This window comes from Anastrepha obliqua, chromosome 6, assembly GCF_027943255.1.
Source record: "Anastrepha obliqua isolate idAnaObli1 chromosome 6, idAnaObli1_1.0, whole genome shotgun sequence".
Taxonomy (NCBI): Eukaryota; Metazoa; Arthropoda; class Insecta; order Diptera; family Tephritidae; genus Anastrepha; species Anastrepha obliqua.
The window spans coordinates 70496687-70518401 of NC_072897.1; the positions used below are offsets into that span (position 1 = coordinate 70496687).

The 21715-nt window shown below is 34.6% G+C and overlaps 2 protein-coding genes, 1 non-coding gene and 3 pseudogenes across 3 annotated transcripts; 5 read left to right on the top strand and 1 right to left on the bottom strand.

Moving 5' to 3' along the window:
* The first annotated feature begins 22 nt into the window (after positions 1-22).
* On the top strand, positions 23-215 carry LOC129250880 (U2 spliceosomal RNA). Its single transcript, XR_008582829.1, has one exon. It is a non-coding gene; the product is annotated as a U2 spliceosomal RNA (small nuclear RNA).
* Positions 216-455: 240 nt separating this feature from the next.
* On the top strand, positions 456-641 carry LOC129250892 (U2 spliceosomal RNA; annotated as a pseudogene).
* Positions 642-1254: 613 nt separating this feature from the next.
* On the top strand, positions 1255-1439 carry LOC129250979 (U2 spliceosomal RNA; annotated as a pseudogene).
* Positions 1440-13711: 12272 nt separating this feature from the next.
* On the bottom strand, positions 13712-17503 carry LOC129250687 (kinesin-like protein KIF18A; annotated as a pseudogene).
* LOC129249926 (ribosome-recycling factor, mitochondrial-like) lies at positions 14982-15847 on the top strand. Its single transcript, XM_054889592.1, has one exon. The coding sequence runs from the start codon at positions 15020-15022 to the stop codon at positions 15821-15823; it is 804 nt and encodes a 267-aa protein (XP_054745567.1). The 5' UTR covers positions 14982-15019; the 3' UTR covers positions 15824-15847.
* Positions 17504-19413: 1910 nt separating the features above from the next.
* On the top strand, positions 19414-21098 carry LOC129250688 (uncharacterized). Its single transcript, XM_054890293.1, has 3 exons — positions 19414-19855; positions 19936-21031; positions 21090-21098. Exons 2-3 carry the CDS (start codon positions 20129-20131, stop codon positions 21096-21098), a joined length of 912 nt encoding a protein of 303 aa, XP_054746268.1. The 5' UTR covers positions 19414-19855; positions 19936-20128.
* The last annotated feature ends 617 nt before the right edge of the window (positions 21099-21715 follow it).

Sequence of the window (21715 nt, forward strand, 5' to 3'; positions counted from 1 at the left end):
TCTCAAAAGTTTTATTAGGTTTATTATTTAAAATGTATTGACTAGGTAGTGTGATATCTGTTCTTATCAGCTTAACATCTGATAGATCCTCCATCGGAGGACAACAAATGGTAAACTGATTTTTGGAAATGGGCGGAGTGTTTTAGGGGCTTGCTCCTTCTCTGCCACGGGTTGACCCGGTATTGCAGTACCGCCGGGATTTCGGCTTTGAATAAATACAAGAAAAAATATACTAATACATTTAGCTTTGGTGGGAAGAGCCATAAATTTTTATATGAATACATGTAGACGAAAATGGAATTTTTTTTTTTGAAATTTGCATTGTAGGACATTTCTGATTATTTATTGAAAACAGTTTTTTGGTTTAGATACTGAAAGTCAGTTTAAGTGAATCGGTATAAATATTTCGTACATTAATTTTAGTGAGCGTGTAAATTCTCAAAAGGTTTATTAGAAAATCTATTGAAGTAGGTAGTGTGGTATTTGTTCCTATCAGCTTAACATCTGATAGATCCTCCATCGGAGGACAACAAATGTTAAACTGATTTTTGGAAATGGGCGGAGAGTTTTAGGGGCTTGCTCCTTCTCTGCCACGGGTTGACCCGGTATTGCAGTACCGCCGGGATTTCGGCTTTGAATAAATACAAGAAAAAATATACTAATACATTTAGCTTTGGTGGGAAGAGCCATAAATTTTTATATGAATACATGTAGACGAAAATGGAATTTTTTTTTTTTGAAATTTGCATTGTAGGACATTTCTGATTATTTATTGAAAACAGTTTTTTGGTTTAGATCAGTGCAGTCCATCCCATACATCAATTGATGACACGTATTCTTACTCTCCATCGTTCAGTCGTTAGCAAACCAGCAACGAATAAACACCACGTTTGTCCGCGACGCTTAATGTATGCAATACAATGCCCTGTGAGAACTTTTTTATGCTAGAAAATGCCTTTGGCGACTTGCAATGCCTTTTATGTTACAAGTCGTTCAAAGGAAGCTATAGATATAATATCAAAAGGCATTTCGATTCCTCCCACAAAAATTTTCTACTCCAATCCAATATTTATTTATTTTGGTTTAAATTTCCCACTGGGCTGCTCCCATTCTCTCGTTCTCACTTATACACTCACATTTTTCATTTTGGACAGCACTGGTTTAGATACTGAAAGTCAGTTTAAGTGAATCGGTATAAACATTTCGTACATTAATTTTTGTGAGAGTGTAATTCTCAAAAGGTTTATTAGGTTTATTATTTAAATCTATTGACTAGGTAGTGTGGTTATCAGCTTAACATCTGATAGATCCTCCATCGGAGGACAACAAATGTTAAACTGATTTTTGGAAATGGGCGGAGTGTTTTAGGGGCTTGCTCTCCACCTCTGCCACGGGTTGACCCGCTATTGCAGTACCGCCGGGATTTCAGCCTTGAATAAATACAAGAAGAAATATACTAATACATTTAGCTTTGGTGGGAAGAGACATAAATTTTTATATGAATACAAGTAGACGAAAATGGAAGAAATTTGTAAGTCTGTTTCTTCGGTCCGTTTGGGTATTTTTTTTGACAACATCGAAACCAAAGCATTTGTATCATATTTTATCTATCATAAGCCACTCGTATCATTTGTTGAAATTGAAAACATTGAGGATGAATAATGATAAAATGAAGAAAATAAAATATGAACTTTATAGCAATATTATAATGAACCTATAATTATCCCGCTCCTAATGCTGCTTTCGTCTTATTCTCTCTCAGTTTGTTTTACGGAAGGTTTCACTTCTATCAAGTCTAACCGTTAGACTGGTATTTTTTTTTAATATTATATTTGCACTATAATTTGATACAGTCATTCGAATACAGTTATCCAAATGTATATCTGTAAGCCGATTGCGGTATTTATTTTTAATAAATTTCATATTGGAAAAAGAAGATTCACACAAATAAGTTGAACTGAATAACGCTTTCACTTTCAACGCAACACGACATAAATCTGAATACTTATCTTTACTTACTAAAGTCAATATACATTTTGTATTTGAACCTAAAGATTTAAAGTCAAGTCACTTTGAAAAGCAATCAGTTCCATTTCTGTCACAGCAATGTCTTCGCCAAAGTTGTTCATAACACAAGTTGCAAACTGTTGTATATCAATGTCCATGAAGGATGAAACAACAAATTGCGTCACTAAAGCAATTTTGCTGAAATCCTTGAAACGATTTTTGAAGTTTTCCTTCAAGTTAGAAACTATTTTCATATGATATTTACTGTCATAGGGCTCTAATAGATTTTTGGATATCTTTTCGGAAAGAATAGGAAAATGCTTAGTGGCGCGGTTTTTGAGGTTTTGTTCCCAAAATTCATGTTTTGTAATAAATGCATTTATATTAGAAATCATTTCCGCTAATTCTTTATCCCTGCCTTGAAGTTAAGCTCATTAAATTTCTCTGTAATGTCCACAGGAAAACCAAAATCTCTGAGCCAAGTCGAACTTTCCAGTTCAGGAATCGGTTCATCGCGTTCTTTGAAAAATTGGAGTATAGCAGGCAGGGCATCATTGAAACGTTTGAGCACTCGTCCTCTGCTTAACCATCGCACTTCAGAGTGAAGAAGTAGCTCTCCGTATTGACAGTCAATTTCATTAGCCAAGGTTTTAAATAATCTTCTTTGTAATGCTTGAGCTCTAATCTTGTTCACAATTTTCACCACCAGTTTCATAACGTTGTTCAAGTTTAGAAAATTTCCACATAATGCTTGCTGATGTATAATACAGTGGTAACTAAGAAATTGTGGAAAACTTTCATCCTTATGACATAGCGCCACGAGCCCCCTATCACAACCCACCATAGCTGGAGCACCGTCAGTTGTCAGGCCTACCATTTTTGATATTGGAATTTTCTCAGAAGAGATGAGATTTTTTAAATGAGAAAACAGCTCTAGCCCAGTAGTATGTCCTTTGAGTGGAATAAACTTCAAAAGATCTTCTTTAATTGTAAAATCACTAAAAGCCATCCTGACAAATATGGCCATCTGTGAGGTGTCAACTACATCTGTTGATTCATCCAGTTGCAGTGAAAAATTAATACAGTTATCTAAGTCACTTCTTAACTGTAAATAAATATCATTGCTCATTACTTCTACTCGCCTCATCACTGTATTAGCAGAAAGTTGCATAGATTTTATAGCAGACACTATTTCGTCTTCATTTCTAAAGTTGGCGAATAAAGAAACTGCAGCTTCCAAAAATGCTTGTTTTATGATTTCCCCGTCTTCATAAGGTTTTTTCTTTTGTGCAATTATCTGGGAAACACGATAAGATGCTTCAGTTGCAGCCTTATTTTTGTCGATTGTTTTCAAAAATATTGACTGTTGTCCAATTAACTGGATTTTTAAATGTTTCAGTTTTTCTTTTCTGGTGGCAGAATTTAACGGGAATGCCTTCTCAAAATTCGAATGTACAGTGTTATGATGATGATGAATTAATTTTAAGACAAATAATTATAAACATTTCTACACGTAATTTCTCCATTAAGCAAAAACGAACTGTTTTCGTCTGTTATTTTTGGCGCGTTTCTTCTGGCATTCTGCCATTTCGCTTATCAGCTGTTCAAAACCCCATAATGTGTGAGTGCTGCCAAGTTTTTAAGCGTCCTCATGGGCGCTCTCTCTCCCAAAATGAAGAAGTTTCACATCTTATTATCTATGTTTAATACTGAACGTCATTATCAACGTTTTGCGTGCAGCGGTTGGGTTAGAGTTCGAAACATTATGGCAAGCACTAGTAAGAAGGCGAAGACATACCATTTCCATTCGGAATGGGAAGAACAATACTTCTTCACAGAAGTTAAAGGCAAATGTGTTTGTTTGTTATGTAATACATCTGTGTCAGTTCCTAAAAAAGGCAATATTGAGAGGCATCATAAAACTGTACATGCGAATTTTGAGAAGGCATTCCCGTTAAATTCTGCCACCAGAAAAGAAAAACTGAAACATTTAAAAATCCATTTAATTGGACAACAGTCAATATTTTTGAAAACAATCGACAAAAATAAGGCTGCAACTGAAGCATCTTATCGTGTTTCCCAGATAATTGCACAAAAGAAAAAACCTTATGAAGACGGGGAAATCATAAAGCAATCATTTGTTTAAGCTGCAGATTCTTTATTCGCCAACTTTAGAAATAAAGACGAAATAGTGTCTGCTATAAAATCTATGCAACTTTCTGCTAATACAGTGATGAGGCGAGTAGAAGTAATGAGCAATGATATTTTTCTACAGTTAAGAAGTGACTTAGATAACTGTATTTATTTTTCACAGCAACTGGATGAATCAACAGATGTAGTTGACACCTCACAGATGGCCATATATGTCAGGATGGCTTATAGTGATTTTACAATTAAAGAAGATATTTTGAAGTTTATTCCACTCAAAGGACATACTACTGGGCTAGAGCTGTTTTCTCATTTAAAAAATCTCATCTCTTCTCGCGCGATTTTTAGTACAAATTTTCGCCTAAGCTGCTTTTTTGATTTCAAATATACATATATTATATATTACAAAAACAAATATATTTACAAATACTGAAAATTTGGAATAAAAATCGCGCGATTTTTAGTCCAAATTTTCGCCTGCGGTGCTTTTTTGATTTCAAATATACATATATATTACAAAAACAAATACATTTACAAATACTGAAAATTTGGAATACAAATCGCACAATTTTTAGTCCAAATTTTCGCCTGCGGCGCTTTTTTTGAATTAAACTATACATATATATTACAAAGAAAAATATATTTACAAATTCTGAAAATTTGGAATAAAAATCGCGCGATTTTTAGTCCAAATTTTCGCCTACGGCGCTTTTTTGATTTCAAATATACATAGTATTACAAAAACAAATATATTTACAAATACTGAAAATTTGGAATAAAAATCGCAGGATTTTTAGTCCAAATTTTCGCCTCCGGCGCTTTTTTGATTTCAAATATACATTTATATTACAAAAACAAATATTTTTACAAAAAAAAAAATTTTATAAATAGTGGGGTACACCTCGAATCTTATCAAGTTCATTTTGAAGGCTTTTTGAATCTACACACTTTAGTAACATGACTAGTAAACGCAGCGCCATCATTTGGGTGTTGAAAACACTAACGAAGGGAATTGGAAACCAAATATAAGCTCTAACAAATGTGTTTATGAGTACATATGTACATATATATGTAAGGAATGGTAAATTAGAAAAGGTTTATTGTATACTTACATAATGCTAGTTTCGATTGTCGTTATTTTCTCAAGAACTCCTGGTCGAACGTTGCTCAACAGTTTATGTATCATTTCCAATAACTGGTAATGATAAGAGTCTATTTCTTTTGCTTTGTGTTGTAGACAACGAATCATATATGTTACAGCAAAAGGAAGAATTTTTTCAAATTTTTCACACTTCATTTGAGTAATAATATTTGACTGAATATTCTAATGTGATATAAAGAATAATTAATTACAACCTTTTTTATATAAAAACATTAGTATTTAGTTTTACCAAAAACAAGTTCAGCCATGTTAAAATCAAATTATACGCTTCCGATTGCTTGCGTTGCGAAGATTGCTCTAATATTTGGAATCCCAAAAGCATTTCGTAAAACAATTTCTTTTTCTTTAAAAATAAAATTATGTTAATATGCATGAGTTACATAGTAGAATTAAAATTGTCGTTTAATTAATGCAAAACGTCACTGTGTTCATAGATAATACTGTGTTTGGCTGTGCTTTCCTTTTCTACCACGATATATTTGCTTATAATGTCTAAGTGCGTGGACCGAATTTAAAAATTATAACACGCAAATGTAGTCACTATATCAGCCTTTTGATTTATATTACTTTTTATAAATTAAAATTAAGAATTAAAAGCAATATTTTACGTTAAAACTGCACCTTTTTCGCTTACTTCACTTAAATACAAACACAAAAAAGTAACAAAATCACTTATAAACATTCTTTATTACATTAAGATTCGATTAAAAGCTATTTTTACTAAATAATAGTCCAAATTCTATTAAAATTCTCTTATTACAAATGTTCTTCTAACCGTTTGTAATACCGTGCAGAATAAATTTTAGGAGCGAACTGTCAAATGAACGATGAGAGAGAGAAGAACAAAGCGAAATAAGAAAAACCCAGTCAACCAAAAGGGAACAATTCTTTTATTATTATTTTTATTATTTATAGGGGCGCTTTTTTGATTTCAAATATACATACAGAGAAAATAAATTCATAGAGAAGGCGCAGTCCCGACCCGTTCCTCCTAACAAAATACGGGTAGGAAAATGAAATCAGCACAAGTTAACAGTAGGAAATTAATTAATATGGCTGCCCGAGAGAAATGAGAGGGAGAGAGTGATACGCAAGTGCGAAAAAATGTAGTTTACATTAGCTTACATTTGCTTGCGTACAGAATAGATTTGTTCATTTGATATGTCCATATGATTTGTATGCATGTTAACAGATTTGTTCTTTTTGGTCTTTTTATGAAAATTGCGCGTAATTGTATGTATGCATGTTTATATACATATATTAGCATAGGACATACAGCTATGGTCAAACGTTTAGCGCACTTAAAAAGAGTTCAATATAATGCTCGATTAAATGATATGAAACCAAAATAAATCCAGTTTTTTTAACTAAATATATTTAACACTTTATTATAAGACGAAATAACTTAAAGTAGACAGTTTTGGACAAAGACTTAGCGTAGTTTCAATTTCTGTAAAAAATATGAAATATTTGTAAGAAATGAGAAAAGATTGTTGACTATTATTATTTACCATATCAATATTTGGTAGAATAGCCGTTATTCTGTATAACTCCTTCACACCTGCGTGGTAAACTCTCTATTAACTTTTGGCACCTGTCCAAAGGAATAGAGTTCCATGCTTCCTGTACACCTTCCCAAAGTTCATCGATATTTTTTAATTTTTTTTGTCCAACCATCGTCTTCACATCATTCCACAAATTTTCGATTGGATTTAAATCCGGACTTTGTGCTGGCCAGTCCCGCAGTATGTTTGGGATCGTTGTCGTGCATAAATATCCAATTTTTGCATGTTTGACTATTGCCATCTCATAAAGTCCATCCGTAATGTATTTATGAAATATGATATTCCAACCGCCCATGGCACTGCAAGCTTTAAGGTCATTAGGAAGTTATTTGATATTGATCAGAAGAATTCCAATTTTAAAATTTGCCCAAAATTGACGGAGGCTCATATTTACCCAAGCATTTGTTATAATATAAGAACAATTTCGTAATTCGTGCTTTCACAAGTTTATATATTTTTTTCATTTCAGGAAATGTACAATAAATACCTATTATTTATAGTATTGTAATATATATATACATACTATATATGAGTAGTTAACTTACTTGTTGGTAAAAATAAAAAATAGAGATTAAAAAAACTAGGGTTTCAATTTTCTTAAGGATAATAATATTTATTTGGTAAGAAGAACTTAAATGAAATATACCAATAATTTAATTCGACAGGATTTCCTTACAAAATCAATATATTCGTTCAGCTAAATCAAATGAATATCTGCATATGAAAAATCGTTCATATGGACCTGCAAAAGCAAACACGCATACACACATAAATACATGCCTACAAACTTCCATAGACATACATACATATGAGACTGCGAGCACTTGCGACAGAAAAAATATTTCGATTTGCTATTGCTGTCGAGAATTGAGAACACATATTTACATACATATATTGATGCATACATATGTACGGAGCCGCGGCAACTCGACTTGACAAAAATTCAAGATTTATCAAATATTGGCAAATAATTCAACGCGAAATATGCCAATATTGACTATTTTCGAATGGTCGTGAAAATTGGCATATGGGCGGCTCGTTTTATGAATGAAAGTACTTTGCTCGTAGAAATATGAGCTCGAACTTATCAATGAATTTGTTTTTGTTGTGCTTTTTAATATTTGAAACTGTTCAGCGCCGAGGAATGCATTTTGTTCTTATAGTCGCTAGGCTTAGAATTTTAGTTTTGGAAGCATACACATGTAGAGGCATAAAGTAAGTATGTGCGGTTATATGTATATACGAATATTCATTGCTTTGCTTAGAATAGAAACTTTTACGTACATATGTACATTGTCCCAACATATGTATTCATATGTATACGCATACATACATATGTATATGTACGCGAATACCGTTTAGATGAGTTTTTTTGCATATGTTAGGAATATGTTTGCAAACGTTTGTCTATTTGCTGTGTTTTGAGGCAGGTCAAGATTTTTTTCTGCCCACATGAATATGGATGGTAGATGTTATATCTATTTAGTATATGAATATACATACATATGGATATAAAAATTTAAAAAGGACACATATTGTTGAATAATAACCGTTGATGCAAATAAATGGTTTACAAAGCCAATTTTTAATGTGGATATTTTGAAATTATTTTGATAATGCACTTAATATCAATACAATTTAGTTAATTAGATACTTAAAATTTCACATTCATACTTAGAATTAATTTATTCATCTCACAAATAATCCATTTGCGCATGCAAAATGCCTACGGGAAATAAGCATGAAAGAGAAATGTGAATTTTGCATACATACATACATATGTGTATTAGAAATATGTTTGCATACGTTTGTCTATTTGCTTTGAATTCTGTATATGGAGATGTGTATGAGAGGTGTATGAGCTGGGTTTTGAGGCAAGTCAAGATTTTTTTCTGCCCACATGAATATGGATGGTAGATGCTATATATATTCAACACTTTGTAGTATATGATTATACATACATATGTATATAATAATTTAAAAAGTACAACATATTGCTGAATAATAAACCTTGATGTAAATGAATGGTTTACAAAGTTATTTTTTGTGTTATGATATTTGAATAATTTTGATAATAGACCTAAATTCAATACAATTTAGTCAATTAGATACTTAAAATTTCATATTCATGCATGCATATACTTAGAATTATAATATTATTATTTATTAGAGCAATATGAAATATAACACTAATTGATAGAGCACACTAGCTACTTAGGCCTACGGTGCTATTCCGCTACTTAGAATTAAAATATTCATCTCACAAGAAATAATCCATTTGCGCATGCAAAATGCCGACGGCAAATAAGCATGAAAGAAAAATGTACAAGTCTTCTGTTATTTTCTTTTCCCTAACACCAAATCATGGCATTTTACATTTCAATGCAAACGCTATATTTATTTCTGTTGACTACGCTCCGCTATGTTAACTCTCTTCTGTTAACTTCCTACCCCCGTTTTGATGTGTTTTGACATTTAACCTGCCCATTCGTTCCTGAGCCTTCTCTATGAATTTACGTTCTCTGATACATACAGGGTTGGCCATATTAAACTGACCCATGTGATTATTAAAAAAATATGGAAAAAGAAACATTTTTTTGTGTTTCATTGTGAAAAACATTTAATTTAGTTCAAGGAGATTCGTTTACATCACTTTTTGAATATGATATCGCGCAAGTGGTCGCCCTTAGCACGTATTTGGATATGTACAGGGTTGGCCATCTTAAACTGACCCATGTGATTATTAAAAAAATATGGAAAAAGAAACATTTTTTTGTGTTTCATTGTGAAAAACATTTAATTTAGTTCAAGGAGATTCGTTTACATCACTTTTTGAATATGATATCGCGCAAGTGGTCGCCCTTAGCTCGTATAGCGTAATGTGCCCGTTTTTCGGCGTTTTCCATAGTTTTGGCCAGCGTCTCGGCCGATATGGCGGCTATTTCCCGTCGGATATTGGCCTTAAGTGCGCCTAGTGTCTTTGGCTTGTTGACGTAAACCTTAGATTTCAAATTACAGTAAAAAGTTATAGGGTTACTCAATGGGTCAGTTTAATATGGCCAACCCTGTATATGTAACAAAAACAAATACTGAAAATTTGGAATAAAAATCGCGCAATATTTTTTATTTTTCGCTTGTCATTGGTAAACTTCATTAGTATAGATTTCATCATGGAACGCTACACACTTGAGCAACTATTGCAAATCGTGCAAATTTTTTATGAAAATAATCGTTCTGTTGCTGCTACCAGATCCAGATTTTTTCCAAAAAATCATCTTCAGTGATGAAGCTCACTTTTGGCTCAATGGCTTTGTCAACAAGCTAAATATGCGTTACACTGTTTGGTGCGGTTTACATGCCAGCGGCGTAATTTTTTCGTTGACGAGAACGATCGCCACGGTACTGTGAATGGAAATCGATACCGCGACATGATAAACGATTATTTTTGGCCGCTATTGAATGGTATGGACTTAGACGACATGTGGTTTCAACAAGACGGGGCCACAAGCCACACAGCACACGCTACAATTGATTTGTTGAAGAGTAAGTTCGATGAGCGCATTATTTCCAGAAATGGACCGGTGATTTGACGCCTTTAGACTATTTTCTTTGGGGTTATGTGAAGTCATTGGTCTACAGTAACAAGCCGGCGATGATTCGTGAGCTCAGAGCCAATATTGAACGCGAAATTGGTGAAATTTCGGCCGATTTATGCAAAAGAATGGTCGGAAATTGGGTTCAACGATTGGACTTCGTAAAACGTGCACGCGGTGGTCATGCAAAAAAAATCGAATTTCATACTTAAATGTATATGATCAAACTATATAATAAACAAAAATTAATTAAAAAAGTCAAACCGTTTGTGTTTTATTCAAAAAAAAAGTTTAAGCGCTCTTACTGAAAAACGCTTTATTTACAAATACTGAAAATTTGGAATAAAAATCGTAGGATTTTTAGTCCAAATTTTCGCCTCCGGCGCTTTTTTGATTTCAAATATACATGTATATTACAAAAACAAATATTTTTACAAAAAAAAAAATTTATTTATAGTGAAATAATGCAAAATCGGACAATTTTTGACCTAAATTTTCGCCATCGGCACTCATAACTTTTACGATAAAACAACGTTTTCATAAGTGCTATGAAATATAAAACCTAAGTTAAATGCTTGCTGGGTTGACGACTACTGTATACTCTTCTCTTCAACTGTATTTCAGTACAAACTGCAAATGCGGTCGGAAAAAACCTAATTTTTAAACTTCTCCTGGGGGTTCTATAGGGACACTAGGGGGTTGGGACTTTCATAGTTATAATGGTGTGACCTTGCTCTTTCTAATGGGCGTTGTGGGTGGTGCCACGCCCCTTCCCCTCCGCCCCCATTCAAATATATCGTGGTAGTAAAGGAAAGTTTTGCCCTGTGTTTTATTTCTAAACTGTAAGCGAAGATAATGTCCAACGTGATGTTAATTTTTTAAAATTCTAAATTACTAAGTTCCTAAATTGATTGTAACTAATGTATGTACTTGGTGTAACAAACCCTAAAAATATTAAAAATTTGTAATCCATTGTGAAACCAAACAAATACAGGGTAGGCCATTTAAAGCGGGCCCATTTGTTTCTGAAAAAAAACATTGAAAAAAACATTTTTTTTTGTGTTGATATGAAAAATCATTTATTTTGATTCAAGGAGATTTGTTCCAGCTAGTTTTTGAAAATGATATCCTTCAAATGTTTGCCTCTGGCCTTGATGGCCAAATGTGTCCTTTTTTCGGCGTTTTCCATCGTTTTGGCCAATATTTCGGCCGGTATGGCGGCGATTTCGCGTCGGATATTGTTTTTAAGTTGAGTTAGAGTCCTTGGCTTGTTGATGTATACCTTGGATTTCAGATAACCCCACAAATAAAAGTCCGGTGGCGTCAAATCTGGTGATCTCGGTGGCCACGGAAAATCACCATTTTTCGAAATCAACCTTCCAGGGAACAATGGCTTCAAAAAATCGATTGTAGCGCGTGAAGTGTGGCATGTAGCCCCGTCCTGTTGGAACCAGTAGCCTTCCATGTCATTTTCTTCGATGATTGGCATAACAAAATCGCGTATCATGGCACGATAACGCTCTCCATTGATGGTGACAGAGGCTCCATTTTCATTTTCGAAAAAGAACGGTCCGATGACCATTCCCGCACAAACACCGCACCACACAGTCCCTTTTTGATCGAAGAGAGGCTGTTCTTCAACTAATTGAGGATTTTCGGCAGCGTAGAAGCGACAATTTTGCTTGTTTACGCCTCCATTCAACTGAAAATGAGCCTCGTCTGACATGATGATTTTTTGCCAAAAGTCGGGTTCATTTCGAACGGTTTCGACGGCCCATTTGGCATAATCAAGCCGTTTCGGGTAATCAGCCGGGTTTAATTTTTGTGCCATTTGAATTTTGTACGGAAACATTTTTAAATCGATGCGAATTATGCGCCTGAGTGTTGTCCTGGCGATGCCTAATTCCTGAGAACGACGATAACTCGATGTTCGCGGAGCCTCCTCAACACTGGCTCGTACAGCCTCGATATTTTCAGCAGAACGTCGTGTACGTTGTCTGGATGCGTGGCTGGTATTGCTGAGACTACCGTGGTTAATAAATTTTGCGTATAAACGCTGTAAAGTGCTTTTGGATGGCGCACTTTTAACTTTATTTTTTTTTTTAAACGCACGTTGAGTTTTCACAATTGAGAAGTTATTTTGGATGTAAAGCTGAATTATTTCAGCGCGTTCTTTTGGAGTGTACTGCTCCATGGTAAAAATTGTCTTGGACTGACGCTTCCAACGCGCTATGTCATTAGTCGATCTGACGTTCCTGTCAAAAGTTATAGGGTTGCCAGATGGGCCCGCTTTAAATGGCCTACCCTGTAATAGGTAAAACTTTCAATAAATTTTTTTCTCGACAAACATGTTATGTAGTATCACAAAGCCATCATTTTAAAATCAAGCAAGACATGATTCAATAATAATAATAATTGAATCATAAAGCAAGAATACATACCAGCGTTTTTGCTGCAATCGCTGCTTGTATTTTTTCAATCGCTCCCGTTATGTCCGCTAGAGAAGGCGTTAAAGCGGTAAAAATGCCTCCGTGCGGTGCCATTTTGAAATTAAGATGGGGATGATCGAGATCTGCTAGTTTTCAATTAGTAATTATTTTTTTTATATTGCTCATGGTTAATATTTTTTAATCATACCTTTTCAACTGCTCTGTTAAAAACTAAATATATTCGTGTCTTCAACCAAACGTGTCTTGCAACCGTTTACATCATAGATGACTAGATGTGAAACTCTTTTTCTCGTGAGAGCGCTGAAAAATGTGCATTTTTTATAACATTTTCCAATATTGCCACACCGGTAGAAACATGAATTAGGTATTTTTTTAAACAAAAATTGGGAATTTTTAGTTTCCACACCACCATTGAGGTTAGTATTTAGTGTGTGGTTGCCCATATTATTACTCGTAACCACCTACATATACTAAAAATAAGCACAATCAGTATGAAATATGTACATAAATAAGCAAAAAATTGAAAAATTTATATGTAAATGAAATTATTTAAAACTGAAATACAAAAGTAATTTAATAATAATAAAGTAATGAACGCGAAAAACATAAGTTATAATTAAAAACATGACATATTGTAGTCAAAGAAAACTTTTCATAAGGTCTGTGCAAGGCGAATTGAGTACTGAAGGTGGCATCTTCTCAAAATACTGATTTTATTTTCCACGATTTTGACAAGTCAGGTCCTTTACCAATATGTCTTTAAATTTTACTCCAAATATTGAATACTTACATTTGACCATAATACTTCGCGGACTTTTGCGTACTCGTACTATACTCATCATCCGTGGCACATGTCAAGACAGGTGTCTCATTCATATCTGTGCGTATGAGTGGGGGTTTTTGAAAATACTGATGCCATCATCCGAATCGGTGTCCTCCATAATATCTAAGCCTAATTCAAAGTCATTTTCCAATTTTGGACATTTCCTACGGTACTTCTTCACAATGCTTGCACTGGTTTTATATGAACGTTTCCCATTACTTTGCAGTGATGGTGCTTCCAAATCTTCATCACTATCTTTTTTATAGTCATAATGACCAAAGTATGCGTGACTCTTTATGAATTGCTGCAACTGCTTGTATTTATTTTGGATATCAGTGTTGATATCCGCATTGGTTTTTTGTAGTAATTCGCATGCCATTCCAAAGGCTTTCCGTAGTTTATCTGAATCACGCATGAACTCTGCATTTATGCCCGAAATGTGATTGATATTAATATCTTGTTTCGAGAAACGGACTTCTAAATCTTTTCCTTTTAGATATGTCTTCAAAATTTCGACGTATTTAGATTCTTCGATTTCCTTTTTTAACTTCTCCAAGTCCTTATTTGCGTCATGCAGCTTTCTACGCCAACCCGTAGATTCCTCCTCAAGTTTGCAGATTTGTTTGTTATAATTAGAAGTGGAAGCAGGAAGCATCTTAAAGAGCATATATTGGCCAATTTGAAATTATTATATCTATCTTCTACTCAAATATGAACGAGACGGTATCAATAAAACGGTCCGCGGATGACATATGGCAAAAATAAATTTTTTGTTTTTTGGTAGGACTGTTATAAGCTTACATGGCAAATTTCAGCGTGATATGTCACATAGTTTGTTTTCTGTGCTACTGTAAACAAGTCAAGCAGGAAAAAGTATTGGCACCTTTGAAATCATTAGCAAAAGCCCATGTTGTTATTATGGCAGACCATCATTGGCCTGATTATTTGGAAGATCGCCCTCTTTATTTCAGGACGAGAAATTGGGGGCCACAACTAATAAATCTCGTGAATTTTTTCTGGCTTTTATTTGTTACTTCTGCTTCTACGAGAGTGATATGTAAAAGTACAAAAATATGTACATACACAATTACTAATATGCACATGTTTACGAGAGAGAAAATAAATGAGGAAAATGTGTAAAAATAACGCCGACAGCTGATCGGCCAATGTGCTAAGCCAAATGTCAAAACTAAATTTTTATTGAATGCTCATTAACGCAGCAGACGCGCTAATTCTAAGTATTTTACAAAACCAATCCTATTGTGCTAACAATGTACACAAGAAAAATATTTCCGATTCTGCGCTATGTGTTGGGACGTGATCTACATTTAGGACATTTAAAACAGTTACCAAGTCCCACCAAAACATTTGGTATTACACAAACTTCTTCCGTAACCCAGACAATGCAGGCACAGCTACCCTTAATAACCATATCTCAGATGCGAGGTTATGCAAAAAGCAAAGATAAGAAAAAGGAGAAAGGTAAAAACACGGCCAAAATTGAAATTAATGAAACGCAACTCCGCGAGGTAATAAACTTCGATGCGGTAAATGGACAAATGCAGAAGGCGGTTCAGCAGATGAAAGAAGATTTCATTAAACATTTGTCATTACGTTCTACCTCAGGTGGTATAGAAACCCTGCGTGTGCACATCGATGGTGCTGAGCATGAATTGCAGGAGCTCGCGCAAATTTCACGAAAAAATCCTAAAACAATTGTTAATATGATTGCTTTTCCTCAAACCATACCTGATGTACTAAATGCAATTGATAATAGTGGCATGAATCTTAATCCACAACAAGATGGAACCACGCTTTTCATTCCTATACCGAAAGTGACAAAAGAACATCGCGAGAACCTATCAAAAAATGCGAAGGCTCTATTCATCAAGTACCGTGATACTATACGAGATATACAAAATAATGTAATAAGGAAATTAAAAAAACAGTCTGAAATGTCTAAGGATGATATCTTCGCTATCCAAACACAAGTAACAGCTATTGCGGATAGCTATATAGCAGAAGCAGACAAATTACTATCAACGAAGCAGAAAGAGCTACTTGGCGAATCTTAAATAGTAAAATACACAACTTCTTATGCCAAGACTGAATAATAAAAATATATGAATAAATTGTATTTAAATGTGTTGTAGTAAATTTTTCGCTACTCAGCTAATAAAAATTTTTGAATACGTATTATTTTCAAAGGTTCCTAGAATAACGAAATTATTATATTTTCGATATTTTTAAATTTAAATTAATGAAAAATTTAAACAAACTCACCTCCAGTGATTTTGCCGAGTTTCGCTCAACTAGTTTATTATAAGCTACATTTTCTTTCTTCAATTTTTCACGAAAATTTAGGCTCTTTATTTTGCTCTGATTACCTATAACGTACTCTTGTGTCTTAATGACGGACGAATATACCGCATCAATCTTGCTGTACCAGGCTTTTAACTGGCTTTCATTATATAATCGGGTCGCTTCTAAAGCCTTTTCAAGTTGAGCTACCTTATTTTTAAAACGTTCATTTTCTGTCGTAAGTTCCGTAACCTTTTTAATATAGAAATCTTTCGGCATATTTGATTTAAGAACATTCTGCTTCAAAGTCGTACGAATCTTCTTAGCTCGACTTGCATACTAGAAGTGTAAATATATAGTTAAATTTTTGGATAAAAACATGTTTAACCGAATTACATACTTTTAGTGTGTTATATGTGTCTTCATATGTCAACGAACTCATCGAGACATTAGCTACCATTAGGGTCTGACAATTACCTCCTAGAGAATCTTTCAGAATACGCGTCAAGTTTGAATAACGATAAGGAATGTGTTTCATTCCATCTGCCAATTTATTGATACAATTTTCCAATGCCAATAAGCTTTTATTTATACTTGCGCCTTCCTTGAAACGCACACCAACACCTTTTGTACTGGCAGCACGTTCACTTCCCGCTAAATCAATCATAGATAATTTAACTGTTCGCTTCTTTCCTGTTTTGCGATCTGTCATAAGAATGTGGACTTGAAATATGGCATGTGAACGTGAGCTCTCTGCCTTTGCATCCGTTGGACGTTGAGTGCGATTGGAGTTTCCTTGTGCCAGCAGCTGTAACAGATCATCAGCGCTATATATGGGCTTCAAAACTAATCCACTAACAACCACTCCAGTCGAGTCCTCTCGAAGTTTTAATGGCCCCGTTTTTGTCAAAAGGTTTATTACCAATTCATTGTACAGTTCTAAATAACTTACACCCACATCAAATTTATGGGTAGAACTTTGAGCTAGTATTTTTTCAAATAATTCACGCATAGTTAGAAACGTTAGTCCCGGGCAATTTTCATTGCCGAGCATAGTAAGGGTTTCCCTGCTCCAGTAGCACCATAAACAAACACGGAGCAATTGTAAATGGTTTATATAAATGAACCAAATGAATTCAAATTGTAACTATTGTTAACGTTTAATGAACCATACCCATTCAGAACTGAAGCAACTAAAGGTGAAGTGTATTCCTCAAAAATTTCTTGATTTTTTGCTTTTGGGTCGAATACTCGATCAAAGTCCATACTAATCTTCTTGTTCACTCGTTTTGTAATATCGCGATAGTTTTGTTTTGTTCCTTGGAAAAAGAATTCGTCGGCAGCGTGTTAATATCCAGTACCTTGATGATTTGTCGCTGATTCTGTTCCAGCTTCCTTCGGCTGTAAGGCCGAACGCGCACAACCACTTTTATATTCGTTTACTCTGCTGGCATTTGATATTATTAATAAAATCAGTATAAATGTGTTTAAAATCGCGTAAAATAAAATTTTCATCCAGCGCTTTGTTTGTTAATAGAATTTTTTTTGTATTTGCTACAAGCATAGATAACTAGATTTGAAACTTATTCATTTTGAGAGAGAGCGCGCCCATGAGGACGTTTCAAAACTTGGCAGCTCTCACACATTATGGGATTTTGAACAGCTGATAGGCGAAATGGCAGACTGCCAGAAGAAACGCGCCAAAACTAACAGACGAAAACAGTTCGTTTTTGCTTAACCCTCTCATGCCCGAATTAAAATGAGCGGGGCAAACATTTTTTTGAGTAGATATATAAGATAGGGTTAACATCAATATTAACTGTTCAAAATTTCAAGGTCCTAGGTGTCCTGGTTCAAGAGCTACAGGATGTTGCGTATATGCAACATTGGGCAATGGTGGTATATATTTAAAAACAAGTTTATTTCTTTTACAAATGCCGTTAATTTATATTTTATGTATGATAAGATACGAAACAGTTTTTTTGGAGATTGGAACACAAGTGCACATTACATTTGCTGCATTTACAGCTTGGAAACCCAGTGGTGCATACTCTACATCTGCCTCTTGTTCCCCATTCCAGCCAATGATTATCACCATCAAGTCGTAGTGATTTTGGTGGGTCTTCAATATAAGCTCTTTTATAGGGATTTGATTCAGATCCTGTAGAAGCAGCTGGTGATGATGGAGCTGGTGATGCTGGAGAAGATGGTGCAGTTCCTGAATTCATTGTCAAAAGGAATGATGATGGACGACCTCTCTTTTTGGCGACAGCTGTAGTTTGACTTGCGTTCAAAAGTTCGGCAGCAACATCCAATTGAAAATTTATAAGCCGCATATACTTTGATTCGCCGTCTGTATGTGCAATGTCTCTGCGGTACAACAACCAACTGTTTACTAAACTCGAATTTATGCACCAGAATACTATACGCATGTACCATTTATTTGAGCGGTGGTTGATTTTGTACAATTCAAGCAGCATGTCTGCAAGATCAACCCCTCCCATGTGTTTGTTGTAACATTCAACTATACCTGGACGAGGTATAGAAATAATTAAAAAATATATAAATTTCTTCTCTTTGCGGCACCATCTGTTGCATTCAGTCATGGGATTCTTACCTACATAATTTGAAACCAGTTGTACGCTCTTATTATCATACCAACGGCAAGCAATCAAGTTGTGCGTTGCTTCATATCTGAAATCGCTTGATCCACGTCCTCGCTTTTGAACGATTTTCTCACTGCTTATATCACAATTTTTCAATCGGTTGCTTCGACGTACTAACGGCCAGTATGCCAATTGTCAAAAAACAGTTTTCAATTTTGGTTTACTGGCATATTGGATGATAAAAAGAGCACAATATCTGATGATATTCCCAGGCCATAAGTCTTGCACGTTCCTTCTCCAATGTACAGACTAAAATCATAAACATTTTGAAATCTTTACTTTTCCAGGTGGTCTCACATTCCATAAACTCAGCACTACTCCACTTCAAACTATTGAAATCAATTTTTTCCATTACCTCCTGTGCAACAATTTCATTTTCATTCAAATCTTCAACATCTTTGCTTCCAATAATTTGGTCAATCAAACCAACTTCCACATTTTCAGCTCTGTTATCTAAATTGTTCAATGTTTCCTCTATAATTTCCTCCATATTTTGATCTTCTTCTTCTTCAATTTCATCGTCAGCCAAATCATCCCAATCAAAGTTGGCAAATCTTTCAATTTCAGCTTGAGTCAGACCTTTTGGGCGCATCTTAGAAAGTGTATACTAAAAAAAATTATATTTTTCGAAAGTTACCACAATAGACTAATGCTGCATATACGCAACACGAAAATAACAAAATTCCCAGCAGAATTTATTCAAGCGCTTCTCTAAACTTCACTTTTGAAGCGCTACCTTTTCACTTCCAAACACGATGAAAAATAGACACTTGGTTGTGTCGTTTATCGTCGGCTTTTTTGAACCAAACGATTACCGCAAAGTGCTTCGTATACACTACCTAATGCGCAGAAAATCAGCAAGCGCTTATTTGGAGCATACTGAAACAAACATATGTTTCTGCCATTTTGTTTTCATTTTTTGAGTTGAGAAGTTCAGTTTTCTGCACGTGCGTGTTTCTTGCGACTTACAGAATAAATAAATTAATAAAAATAGGTCAATAAATTGAAATATTGTAACCAAATACGTGTGGTTTATTAATAAATGTACAAAGTGTTAAATTCTCAAATTCAGATTGGTTTGGATTAGAAGTGGGAACTTTCCAGATTTTTTCCAATTCTTGTTGGCTTGGCGTTTTCAAGGTGAGTACAGTATATTTCTGTTGAAGTATAAATTAGATATAAATATATCCCATTTGCTATACCTATTTAACATCTGGTAGGTAAATATTCACTTGGCAAAAACTCCTGGCATTAGGAGCCAAACAGTGTGCTGCATTTTTGGCATATTCCTAGGTGAGCAGAGTGCATTCCGGTTTAGTACAGCATAGGTATACATCTCATTTCAAAACCAGACTTTACCACTTTTAATTAAAGTGTTATTTTGCAGGAAAGTAAGTGCATCAGACAGGTAAAATGAGTTATGCGCTTTTGGGCTATAGCAAAAGACATTTTAAGCGGCTTGTAGCCAAAGAATTGAATGGTTTGAAAACTGTAGACGAGGAAGCCCCGAAAGATTCATCAAATCGCTCTAATTTAAGCAACGATACGAAAAATGTCGAAGTCAATGGAATTTCTGTTCCGGAAAATCCAGAATACGAGAGGATTCTTATGCCTTTAATGCAACCGTCATTCGATATTATTTCGGGATTTAAAGAATGGATGGTGAAGCATAAAATAAGGCGAGCTGCTGTTAATGATATGCTTGTTTTGTGTAAAAAATCTGGTCTTAATGTCCCCATTTCGACAAGTGGTCTTTTCGAGAAACAAGCGATTTGTACGCGTCAAGTAAAACCTGGAGAATATTTTCATTATGGGTTAGAGCAGGGCATTAAAAAATGTTTACAGTTAGAAGTTCCTCTGGGTCAAAATATTTTAGAATTAGATATTGGTATAGATGGGCTTCCTCTATATAAAAGTTCTTCGAATTCCTTATGGCCAATTCTCGGATCAGTAGCGAACCACACCAATATGTCTCCATTTTTAATTGGGTGTTACATTGGGAAAAAAAAACCTGAAGATATTAACGATTTCCTATTTGATTTTGTTCAGGAATTTTTGGTATTACAGGAAAGAGGTATTGAGCTGGGATGCTCCACAGTGTTTATTAAGCTACGAGCAATTATATGCGATGCTCCCGCTCGCGCTTTCGTTAGCGGAACAGTAGGTCATACTTCTGCCAGTGGATGTTCCAAGTGCACTCAACAGGCTATGCAAAAAAGTGAATGTTCCAATTGCACACAACAAACTTTACAAAAAAAGAAGCGCTTGACATATAGCGTAACAGTTGAGAGCTTAAGAACGGACGACGACTTCAGGGCAAGAAGGGACCCACAATTCCATTTAAAAATGTTTATACACAATGAACATATTTTAGAAAAGTTAAATGTTAGAATGATCAGTCAGTTCCCTTTGGACGTGATGCATCTTATTGACTTGGGGGTTGTTAGAAAAATGCTACTTTTGATATGGAATGATAAACTATGTAGTGGAAAGATTCAGAAGATTTCAAGAGAAAGAAAACAAGATATGGATAATTTTTTCTTATCTTTAAGAAACTGCATTCCAAAGGAGTTCCAAAGGAAACCACGTTCCTTCAATGAGCTATGCCGCTGGAAGGCTACAGAGTTCAGGCTAGTAGTTCTATATGTAGGTCCTGTTCTTTTTAAAAACTTCCTATGTGATACCTTGTACACACATTTCCTTCTACTTCATTCTTCTTATAGACTTATTTCATCTACTAAATGTCGAGCTAATTTAGATTGTGTGCAAAGTATGTTGGAGGTATTTGTTCATAATTTTCAATATATTTATTGCGAAAACAAAGTAAGCTATAATGTGCATAATCTGCTTCATATTGCAAGTTGTGTTCAACTGTTTGGAAATGTTAATTCATTTTCAGCCTACAAGTATGAAAACTATCTACAAGTGCTGAAAAAAGATTGCCGAAAGCCCAACTTTATATTACAACAAATTTGTAACAGAATTAATGAACGAAACGAA